The sequence below is a fragment of the Sarcophilus harrisii genome, chromosome 1 (genome assembly GCF_902635505.1).
Source record: "Sarcophilus harrisii chromosome 1, mSarHar1.11, whole genome shotgun sequence".
Lineage (NCBI taxonomy): Eukaryota > Metazoa > Chordata > Mammalia > Dasyuromorphia > Dasyuridae > Sarcophilus > Sarcophilus harrisii.
Genome location: NC_045426.1, coordinates 38611936 through 38624759, shown reverse-complemented (window position 1 = coordinate 38624759; position 12824 = coordinate 38611936). Strand labels below are relative to the sequence as shown.

The 12824-nt window shown below is 32.3% G+C and overlaps 1 protein-coding gene across 6 annotated transcripts in view; it reads right to left on the bottom strand.

Annotated features, from left to right (window-relative positions):
* CHL1 (cell adhesion molecule L1 like) overlaps window positions 1–12824 on the bottom strand; it is a 267221-nt gene that overhangs the window by 32990 nt on the left and 221407 nt on the right. For all 6 annotated transcript variants that reach the window (XM_031954105.1, XM_031954085.1, XM_031954075.1 and 3 more), the window contains 5 exons: window positions 11497–11662; window positions 6892–7019; window positions 3556–3657; window positions 3149–3346; window positions 1185–1255 (listed from right to left, as the gene is read on the bottom strand). In XM_031954105.1, the coding sequence (XP_031809965.1) occupies window positions 1185–1255; window positions 3149–3346; window positions 3556–3657; window positions 6892–7019; window positions 11497–11662 (665 nt within the window). The remainder of the gene's footprint in view (window positions 1–1184; window positions 1256–3148; window positions 3347–3555; window positions 3658–6891; window positions 7020–11496; window positions 11663–12824) is intronic.

Below are 12824 nucleotides of genomic sequence, written 5' to 3'. Positions count from 1 at the left end.
TAGTATACCATAAGTTTACAAAGTTTTATCCTCAGTTCTTCACTCTCTAGTCTCTATCAATCCTCATATCCAATTTATTGTCAATTCTTTTTTTTTTTTCATCTCAATGGTATTTCTTCTCTTATACTCTCTAATGATGCAGTTATCACTTCAGTGCAAGCCCCATCACTTTGTCTGCATTGTTTCGATAGCTATCTAATTAATTAATCTACCTTCCTCCAGTTTCTTTCCCATCAGACATAACTGCAACACTGTTATCTGGCACCTAATGCCCTTCACATTTTGGCTCTATATCTTTCCCTACTTATATTAATCCTCTTTGTGTGTTCTTAACAAAACTGTTTTGTTTTTGTTTCCCAAATATGACTTTTACCTTCCACCCTGATTTTTTTTTTGCCTAAGCTCCTTTGAAAACTCTCTCCTTTCCTATATCTACCTTATAGAATCTTTTAACATCTCTCAATTCAGGAGTCATATCCTCTCAAATATCCTCAATTTTCCACCAAACTCCTTTTCCTTGATGCTATATATTGTGTATATTGTCTTCCTCCCTCCACCCCACCAGGTGATTATAAAATGTTTGATGTCAGGGACTATTTGTATACTCCAGAACTATGAATATTTTGTGGCTTTTGGTCAATTGATTGATCAGTCATCCAACTCATATTTCTTAAGTTCTGCTATGTGCTAAACATCATGACTACAAGGATAAAAATTAGACAATACCTGATCTCAAGCTGTGTAATCTTATTCTAGAAAATATAACATATATACATATAAAAATGTATACAAAATAAATATAGATAAACTTTTGATGTTGCTGTTTTTTCAGTTGTGTCCAAATCTTTGTAATCCCATTTGGGATTTTCTTGGTAAAGATAATGAAATACTTAGCCATTTCCTTCTCTTACAGATGAGGAAGCTGAGAGAAACAAGAGTTAGGTAAGTGGCCCAGAATTACCCAACTAGTAAGTGTCTAAGGCCAGATTTGAATTCAGGAAGATGAGTCATTCTGACCTCAGACCTGATACTCTATTCACTCTGCTAGCTGGCTGCTCCATTTAGAGTAGATAAGAGCACTCAGTCACTCCACCAGAATTATCAACATGCTATTTAGTTTTCAGTGTCTTAAAAGACAAAAAGAAACAAACAATAATAAACTAAAAAGAAATAATCATATTTACCTCCCATTTGATAAACATTTCCTTGGGTTGAGAAGCTTCAACTTTTATGTTGTCTGGGTTCTTATCTGGAGCTAGAAAATTACATACACTTAAAATTATCTTTTCATTCATCATTTGATAATCTACATAAGAATCACTTCAAACTTACCATAATTTATTAAAATAAAATAAAAATAACTTATTAATAAAAATCTATCTTTATTATTTCTAATTATTCCACATTTTAAATATAATTTCACCTATAATTTTTCATTTTACTTTATTATATTGAAGAAAATGTTTCCAAAATATTCCACATTTGCTTGAAAAATAAAGAAAACGAGCAAACTAACAAAAAACCTTCTAACTTGATACAATAAATTATTCCAATTACACACACACATTTATATGTGTGTGTATGAAAAACAAGTAATTATTTTCAATATAATTGGTTCCCTTTTTAATGCTATGCATTTTATTTTCTGCATTTAATAACATTATTCAGAGAAGTTATTAGCTTTCATGAGATTGCTAAAGGGGTCCAATACACAGACACAAAGGTTAAAAATCCTTGCTCCAAAGTGGTGCTTAATGTTATTAATTCAAAAAAGACAGGGTGATTATTTTCATAACAGTTGACTTAGTACAATAAATCACCTTGGGGGAGAACTCACAAAACAAAGGGAAGTGAGCAGGCAATTCAAATGGAAAACCAAGCAGACAATACAGAATGACTCCTTTCAAATGCGAGTTTGCATTTTTTTTTATGTAAAAAATGGAAAATGCACAAACATTACAGATATGTAACAAGTTTAGTGTAAAATAGATTACACAGATGATTGACCCTTCTATTGTACTTATTTCACATAGAAAATCCTGCACTGGTGGAACAAAGCATGAAATCATGCTAGGAAAGAACACATTAAGAATAAATGCCCAAAGGAGGGGTCTTAAACTTAGACCTTCCATATTTGAAGTTCAACAACAACAAAAAAAAGTAAATGTCCTAAAGGATGGACCAGGGATTATGGGATTATACAAAATGTACATCAAATACACCCAACCCAATTATTCTAGGTGGAGGGAAAATTCAAAGAAATTGAAGGATCTATTTTGGGAAGTTCATTTTTTGGGGGGGATAAGGGAGAGTGTTAGGGGAAACTTTGAAAAAAACATAAATCAACTTCAATTTAAAATTGTACTTCATATATATGTAAATCATAGACATGATTATGGGGATTTCTAATGTTCTAAGAAATGTATAATATTTTCCCCTACTTTCCTACACATTGATAAACCATGATTGAGTCTCCTAATTTGAGTTGTTCTAGCACATGAATTGTGGAATATTCTGAACATAGTGAACTAACAAAAATGTCCAAAGAATTTAAATGAATGATATAGTCACCTAAAGTCTCTCTTTGCCAGAGGGAGGAAAACATAAATAGAGACAGCTAAAGTAATTGGCTAAATCCTAACCTCTATGTCTCATTTAATCTGCACTGGTGCCTACAAAAATGCCATGCTCTAGTTATCCTGGCTTGGCACACTTATGCAGGTTTCTAATCTTCTTTGACCTCCTGGATTTAACAGAATGCCAATCTTAACCACTAAAAAGCCACTTAGAATCAGCTTAGAGTAATATGTATTTTCTAGGATATAATAATTAGGATGTAGTCTAATTTTCTAGGAATAATATGTGTTGCTACATCTCTCAGGATAGGGGGAAATATCAAAATCTGGGTGGCAGTATAGAAGAGAAATATGTCTCCTTGTATCCTTGGTGTGTAATTGTGGTAGTTGTACAATAATGGTAAGGACTAAAGTTATAAACTAATCTGTTGCTTGAAATTTGCAGGGGGTAGAGAGTGTGCAGTATGTGGTGTATGGTGTGAATCTTCAGAGGGCTTCTAATGAAGTTTCTCTTACATTAATAGGATGAAGCTAAGCTAAAAGATATATAGAGTGTAAATTGTCTGTTTTACCTGCAGGTGGAGTTTCGTGATAGTCAGAAGGATCACTGGGTAGGCTCCTTCCCACAGCATTTACCCCTATTACTCGGAACTGGTATTTTACATATGGTGCCAATGATAATAGGGCTGTCGTTTCATTTCCTTGAATTTTAGTTAATTCCGCCCACTTTCCTGGCTCATCTTTATTGCCTTCAAACTCTATAATGAACTCTTGGAAAAAAGGCATATTTTATATAATTAGAAACATATACTTAAGCACATTTAATTATATTACATCCTGCATGATATACAAGTTAGAATGAAAATGTTTCATCAGTTATGTCACATACTATTGCAAAGAGCAACTTCACAATATTTTTTAAAAAACTTTTTCATAGTGAGATATAATGAAAAATTTTAATTATTGAAGTATTTTCTACCAGTTATGATACTGTTGTGGCTATCTCCAGCTTCCCAAGTCAACCGCACACTCCTGTTCTGCCTTTCAGAGATATGGAGATTTTCTGGTGGATCAGGAACATCTGGATAATAATTTAAAGAAAAGAAAATACATTACCCCAAAGTAATAAAGGTGTGTGTGTTTGTGTGTGTGTGTGTGTGTGTGTGTGTGTGTGTGTGTGTGTGTATTCTTTTATTACAAGAAATAAGGATTCCAGGAGCAGTTAAGTGGTGCAGTGGATAGAGCACCAGCCCTGAAGTCAGGAGGAACTGAGTTCAAATCTGGTCTCAAACATTTAACACTTTCTAGCTATGTGACCCTGGGCAAGTCACTTCCCTAATTGCCTCAGAGAAAAAGAAAAGGATTTGGATTTTCAGAAAATGAAAAAAAAAAAAAGACAAATTATAAATTATTAAAAGTTCTTTTCTTTCTATGAGGGGGTTGGTAAGTTTCAATTATAATTACTATATGTTGCCCCATTATGTATGTTGAGAGAGCTTGAGAAAGAAAAGAAATAGACTAAAAAAAGAAAATGCCCCTGTCCCTAAGAATTTACATTTTGTTGGGGGGGAAACAATGTGTACATGGATAAGTCTAGGTTAGGATAGGCACTATACCTGCGATTTCCATGTTATAAGGAGCTCCTGGATGAATAAAAATCAATCAATAAACATCTATTAAGAGTCTATTGTATATCAAGCCAAATAGGGTTAGTCAAACTTCTACCAATGTATTGACAGCAGCTTACATGCTTGAAGACCTTCCTAGATCACCTTAAGGTGATGATTTGCTCAGTCAATATATATTAGAAACAAGGACTGAACACTGGTCTTCATGGCTCCGAGATCAACTTGTTTTGTCATATGGCCTAAATGTTCTGAAACCCTTCTCCCTCACCATTTCAATGTCATGCTGTTTCATTGTTATAGACCTTCCCTTCACTGAAATACATGACTATTCCTCTTTGATTTATTATAGAAAGGCTTCAAGAAATGTTTTTTTGTTTGTTTGTTTTTGTTAGTTTTTTGTTTTTCCCCTTGAAGAGTGGATCACCCTGCAGCCATTCTAGTTGTTAGTCTAACTGACTTTAATAGGTAAAGGTGATACAGTTTGTCAAGCACAACATATAAATTTATATGGAGATATATACATATATATGTGTATGTGCTACCTCATTCAATTCTCACATTACCTTAGAAGTTAAGAACTCTTATTTGCCTCAGTTTACAAGAAACTCAATATGAGATCAGTTAAGAGACTTGCCTAGGATCACACAGCTAGTTAAGTATCTGAAGCAAGATTTGAATAAAGATATTTCTGTCTACAAATTCAGCACTCTGTTTATTAAGATACTTAATTAAGTATCTATTTTATACATATATCAGAAAGAAAAATAAACTGCACTAAGTTCTTGACACAAGTTATTTTCAAAAATTAAAGAAATAAGTACATAAATTTATGTGTATTTATATATAATATGCATATATATGCACACATATATATGTATATGTATCTATATTATATAAATTTGTAATATTATACACATATATATTTATAATATATGTATATTTATATATACAAATGCACACGTGATAGATTCTCAAAATGTGACCAATGATGAGATTTCAACCCTCTATTATCTTAAGGGCAAAAAGGAAATTATCACTTCTTTACATTTTGATAATCTTTACAAATGTTTAACAATTTGAAATCACAGTATGATAAATTCATATTTGATCTTTGCAGTTATTTCATTTAAGCCCTCCTTGTAAAGAAAAGCAAGTTCAAGCTCAGAAAAGTGATGTAGGTCACAATGGTTATAAGTAGATGTGCTCAAAATCAGAGATTTGTCCTCCGACTCCAAATTGTCTTTCTCCTGCCCTTCACTGCCTCCAATTCTGCAAACACTATGTATGCATACGTCCATGTAATTTAAGGAAGTATCCACTAGAGCAGAGTATACATCTGAGATTAAATCTTATGTAAAGAGAATAGAATGAAACTAAGATAGATGCACTTGCATACAAAGAATTAAAAGGAAAGCTGCCTCTGAATATATGATCCAATTTTCCATGAACTGTTATACGTTTATGGGGAAAAGTTTAAGCATATTTTGTTAATTTTTGAAATTTTCTTAGAAAAAATTAATTTAATAAATGTAGCCCATATCACAGGATTAACTGATGAAGAACTATGATATGTAATTATAATTTTACTGTATAATTGCAACTATAATTATATAATTTTAACTATCAAAGATTAAAATAGTTCAAATGTGTATATATGTATTTATTTATAGATGAATACGTTACATTTTTTTAGATATTTAGAAATAAATTATCCATATCCTTAACCTGGTAATTTAGGGTTTTTTTCCATAAAAAAATAAAAAGAAAAGAAATAGGTTGATTAATGTGAGTGGCAACTATGATTTTATGGATCTCTTGATTTGTATATTTAGCAGGAATTACATGAAGAAAAATAGATCAAGTTTTGTTCATATCTGGGGATAAAGTATGTGAGTAAATTGAGGTAGGGAATTGTATAGATCCTTTAAGATAAACAATTTATTACTATAATAGACCTAAGAAATTGTCTAGTTAGTTCAACCACTCATTTTACAGAAAAAGAAATTGGAGATAGGTTAAATAATCAAGTTAAAAAAGATACTAATAGAGTCAGGATTTTAACTAGCCCATTTTGTTTCTATAGAAAGTCCTCATAACTTTGAAACTTGACAAATAATTCCAATTTCCTTTGTCCTTCTAGACATGAGTATCAACTTTAATCACTAAAGGCCTTTGCAGGATTTAGAGTCAGAAAGGCTACATTTATATGCCTGCTATATACCACATAGTTTGGATGGGCCTCAGTATGCTAATCGTAGAAATGAGAAGGTCAGTCTAGGTGGTTTTTTTAATTCTTTTCCAATTATATGATTATTATTTTGTGATCTTTGTGAAGGATTATTATCTCTATGACCTCAGGATAAACACACAACTTGTCTAGTCTTATTTGTAAAAATGAAAGGGTTGAACTAGATAATCCTTAAAATCCTTTCCAGAATCCAATTTGTATTCCAAAGATCCTTTGACCCACTGTTCCATACTACATGCAATAAGCTCAAAATCAAATGTGCAAGTGTAAAAATACTTAATCATATGCTGACTTCATAACATGAAAAAAAAAAAGAGGAAATAAAGTTTAACAAGTCCAGGAAGCTAGCATTTTAGATCTAATTGTTAAGAAAAGAGTAAACAAGAATAGAGGTAGATAATATATTTCCTCTTATGATAAACCAAGAAAAATGACTTACCAAGAATGATCACTTGAGTTGTTGCCACTGCTCCATCAAGTGCAGTATTAACATGGCAGGAATACGACCCTTCATCCTCTAAAGTGACATTTGAAATAGTCAGTTTGTCTCCATCAATAGTTATCCGGCTTAAAAAAAAAAAAAAAAAAAAAAAAAGAGCAATTACCAAAAAGAGGGAAAGGAAAACAAACATCCATAAACAAATGCTTTAATTTCCTGAATATGATTTGATGAAATCTCTCCATTAGGACAGTCAGTTTCCTCACCCTAAGAAAAAAATAGTGCTGAAAAAAAGATGAAGGAATTAAAGACAATTTCAGAGAATAGCTGGTAATCCAGTTTTATTAAAGCATAATCTGTACAGGATGATAGCTTGAGATGGGGCTAGAAAGGTAGGCTGAAGTCCTATTAAGGATGGTTTGAATATGGATCCTACATTTTATTTAGTTAGCAATGGAGAAGTTATGTGAATATTTTGGGAGTCATGTGAAGAAAAAAGGATTAAAAAAGAGGTGTGAAATCTGGAGACCAATTTGTGGCTATTGAGTTCATTCAGATAACAAGTAAAGACAACAAGCAATGGAAACTGGAGTTGAGATATTTGTTGTTTAAACGGAAAGTTTGAGACAAGTGTAATAAAAACAATAGGGAAAGTTTCAAAAGATCTTGGTAATTCCTTGGACATGTGGGGAAAGGCAAAAGGAATAGCCAAGGATGAAACCATAGATTTAAGACTGAATGACTGAGAAAGTGGTTAGATAATTACCATAGGGAAATTAAGAAGATGAATGTGCTTAAGTGGGAATGATAATTATAATGAATTTAGTTTTATATATATATTGAATTTGAGGTATCAAGACAAAACCTAGTTGAAGATATCTTGTAAGTAGTTAGACAGAAAAACATTATAATATCAGGAAAGTTCCCAGATGAAATAAGAATGTCAGTCAATCTTCAACAGGTATGTTGTTGTTCATCCTTAATTTTTGAAGATGACCCTTCACATTACAAGATGATGAATTTGTTTGTAGTGAGGCAGAATTGTACATGACCATGAATTTTATTCTCTTTCCCAGAGTCGTGTAATTCCAGTGTCAGGACAAAAATCAGGATAATTAAAGATGGAACAGGATGCAGTGGATGACCATGGGTTTCTTCAATGTCTGACAAATCTCTAGGCACTCCCCACTCCCTGTTTCAGCTATTTTCATGGCCATTGGAACAAACTGTTTTCATTCACCTATTCTGCTGAAAGAAGTCTTCAAATGCTTGGGGCAAACATCCCCCCAACCCAACTGGAAAGTTTGAAGCCTATTGGTTACCCTACCCCTGGCTTAGCCCCTCGCCCAAGACAGTTTCTCTGGGATGTAACTTCTGTACTATAGTACACTAAAGCAGTACAGTACTATAGTACTATACTATACTATAATCCCTGGGAACTTCTGGTAAGAGTGGTTAGAATGTTAATCTTAGTTGCATAGAGGCAACATAGACATTGAAACTGAGACCTGGAGAAGGTTAAGAAGAGAGAGAAGAAAGAAAAAATACAAAATTTTGAATGATCATATCTGGAGAGGAAAATGAAGAAAAGAAACCAGGAAAAGTGAATGATGAGCAAGAGTTGGGTGAATTAAAGAAAACTAGTATCATAGAAAGGAAGGTTAAAAATAAAGAAAGGAGACACTAGTCAAAAATAATTAATATTTGAGCAACTTTTTAAGAAGGACTTTGAAAAGGCTACTGGATTTCACAATAAGGAGTCCATTATTAAACTTGGAGAGACTAGTTTCAGTACTGAAGATAGATAAAAGCAAAGGTTAGAGGCTTAAGAAATGAATGAATGGTAAAGAAGCTGAGGAAATGAAAGTTCCTTTTATTTTTCTATAAACTTGTCTTTAAAGGAGGGGAATGATACAGGATGATAACTTGAGTAATGTTGTTTTAATCTTAAAGATTTTAGCACTTTGGAAGAAAAGTGGGCAAGAAAAGTAAAAATAGAGAATATAGAGATGAGAAAGAGTTGATCAATTAATGGGACAATATTATTACATCAGATAGACATGATTTGTCATGGATACAGTTAAAGAGAGTCTAATATAGCAAAGAGGGTCACCTGGTTTTCTGAAACTTGAGGAAATAAAGATAATGCAGTAAAAATTTTTAAGATGGAGTGGATTAAGAATAACAATAATAACTAACATCTGTGACCTGTGATTGGACTAGATATATAATTTAGTCATCAGTAATTCATATATGAGATAACTACATCTATTAATTCAGGTCCTCAACTTTTCTGAAGCTTATAGACAAAGAGATGACTTTAGATGATCAAGAATAGAAGTGATATGCCCAGGTTCACATAGTTATATATGACAGTGGTAAGACTAGAACTCTCAAGTCTTCATACTCCAAAGTCAGTTCTATCCACTGCTCCAATTTTCTTCTCTAATTTATTTAATACAGCACTTCAGGGTTTGCAAAGGGTTCAGCAGCTATCTCATTTGATCTGTGTAAAAATTCAGTGAGTTATCTTTATTTTTAAAATGAGGAAACTGAGACTGAGAGTTGAATAACTTGTCCAGAGTTAGAGTTAGTATTTAAGGAAGCTTTCAAACTCAGGCCATCTTCACTCCAGCTTCAGTGTTCTATCCACTCTACCACTCAGCTTTCTCAACAAGACTTAGAAGCCAGTAGGATATTGGGTAGTATGAGGCAGTGGGGAGCATCAGATTGCTCCCAGTATTGTGGAATTCTACAAATAAAAGGGAATGTTTAGAGGAGAAGCACATATTTAAGAGGGAAAAGGATGGGCTTGACTTTGGACATGATTCATTTGAGGCTGATTTTAATTCTTTCCACAATCTTGCTACCTCCAACTAAAATTCTTAATATATTCTTAGAACATATGTGATTCCTATGATTTTTTAAAAGTTTCACAGTACTATATACTGTGAAAAAAAAAAAAAAACCTTTAAAAATCCAATTCCTTCAGCAAAAATTTGGCTGGTTTTATTATTTTTTTGAAATTAAAATATGCAAAAAGTAGCAAAGAAATCTTATGTATTTCTCTTCTCACTTGTAAATGTCACCTAAAAATGATATCATCTTATTTTTCCTTAGGATTCTTTCACTTACAATAATAGACCTTAGTGTATGCATACTGTTACTTATATATCAAGAGTAATATGCTTACATTTTTTAATGAAAATTGTGACATTCCAAAAAAAAATGATAGATTAAAAGGTGGAAGGGCCACAGAGATCATCTATTCTATCCTAAACTTTTACATTGGAGAAAATTTAGGTTGGCTAGGTGGTACAATAGGTAGAGCCCCATCTTGGAGATAGGAAGTCCTCAGTCAAGAAGACCCGAGTTGAAATTTGGCTTCAGAAACTTATTACCTATAGGATCCTGAACAAGTCACTTAGGCCTGTTTTTCTCAACAGTAAAATGAGTTGGAGAAAGAAATGGCCAACCACTCTAATATCTTGCCAAGAAAATCCCAAATAGAATACAAAATAATCAAATACAACTGACTAGCAACAAGAAGATTTTGAAAGGTGTGTTATTTTCTTAAACATCAGCAAGAAGATGATAATAACGAGGAGTAGTAGAATATGCAGATGATGACAACGACGATGACAATGATGATGATGGAGAAAAGCAAGAAAAAAGGATGAGAAAAAAGAGATTTTTTTGTTTAGCAACTCATTTGCTATTCAAAATAACTCTGTGCAGTAGAGGCAATTTTAATCTCATTTTATAAATTATGAAATTGAGGTTGATTAAAGTCATATAACTTGCCCCGGGTAATACAAGTGCCTGAGACAAGATTTGATTTCAAGTGTTCCAAAATACAAAACCAATACTTTACCCACTGTGCCACCTACAGACCTCTAGGAAATATAACAGAGCTGTGATGTGAATGAAGGTCCACTGTCTTCAATCTCAGTGCTCAAAATACTTCTTCCGAAATTGGAGGAAAAAAGATCAATATTGCTTTCAACTTATTCTATTTCATCTCTGAAATATTCATGCTCAACAACAACAACAACAATAATAATAATTTTCTCATTCCAGATTCTCCAGATGAAGAAAAATATCATTAATGTTGACAAAGAAACCTCAGAGAAGATTAAGAATGAAAAAGGGGCTAAGTCTCACTAAAATTTTTTGGGTTTTATTAAACATTTTATATATATTCTTATCTACTCTGAAGTACTTGGACGGTGTTAAGTATTTCTTACTTGTTTTTGTTCCTTGCCAAATGTTCTTCTATCCCTTCAGATATCTAAGTTATGGCTGCTTCTAAGGCTCAAGATGTAGGCTTTCTCATAATTGATAGACTATGTCAAATAACTCTTTTCTAATTCAGAAATCTGCAACAAAACTAAGTGAATATATATGTATATACATACATAGATACACATACACAAATACACATATTAGTGTTACTTTTCTGCAAATGGCTCTGGAAGGAGTTAGGGGTTTTTTCCATCTTTTTTTAAGTAATGATATTATATCTTTCAAATTTCCCCCCAAAGTGCAAGGCTTCTTACCTTCTATGTAAGTACATTTACTATAGGATATATCTCCATTGATTACCTGATATCTTCAGTTCCATTAGCTTCAAGTGCTTCCTCATCTTTACTCCAAGATAACTTCAAACTGTGCTTCAAGTGGGAATCACACTCTATCTCACAGTGCAAAACTAGCAAGTGTGACTTGATGACATGAGGATTCAGTGGAGAAATGGTAAGGTTTGTAGCATCTGTTAAACCACACAGAGACATTGTTTAGAACTGAATTCTGTTTTAAAGATACTATTATCAAATTAATTTGGAAAATAGTTATGGTAAATATGCTAATAATATTTTCATGACTTTATTTATCATTGTTATTAACTTCCTTTGAGGAACTGGATGATAGCAGAGAAAAAGTTTCTGAGTCAGGAATACCTATGTGCAAGTTATATTTGAGAGTTAAACTAACCACATGATGCTGATCATGTCACATAACCATTCAGTACTACAAGCAACTGTCTATGATTGTAAATTACAGAACAGTACTATTTTGGATTGCTGAAGTAAAAAGTGTTTCCTCAGTTGATATTGTATATCCCAATGAAATCAGAGGCTCAGGTTAAAAACAAAATAACACTTAAGGGCTTCCTATTCAAGTATGGATAACTAGAAGATCTGAAAATAATTGGCAAGAGAACAAAGAGCAATTAAAATTTTAGCTAATGATTTTCTCCTTTACAACTTTACAGTAAAGTAAAGTATGACATGTAATTGTCTACTGGATTTCCAAATGTGGACATATGAAAGCCAGATGAAGAATGATATAGATGAGTTTTTCCATTCTTTAATAATTAAATAGCATCAAAAAGTTAAGGAATTTCTAATTTTACTTTCTGTAATTTAATTTATTAACTGATTAAACTTGTGTTTAATATTTATGTGGAAATAAGTAGTTAAGTTGATCATTATAGGAGGACAGCTGTCAAAATCTAAATGAAGTGAGCTATATCTATAATACAAATTGATAGCAGCAATCTAATTAAAATTTAACATGTTAATGTTTTGGAGTAGGAAAAAGATGCCACTTGTGATAAGACAGTATCAGAGATAGCATCTATATATCAACAGAAAGGGCATGGTGCTTTCCCATTTTTCCCATTTTTGTTGTCAGATATAGACTGTATATTGAGATGGGTTTAACCCAATTTGGCATTTCTAATGTTATTATATATTCTGTAATCTACTTGATCTTCCCCAAAATAATTAAAAAGCAAAAGACTTAGTAAATTTAATTGTTTGAAATTATGGGCACACATGTATGTATATCTATGTATAATATATATTTGCATATATATATATGTAAATATGATAGACTAAAAGAGATAAAGTCGACCAAAATTCAACCAAACA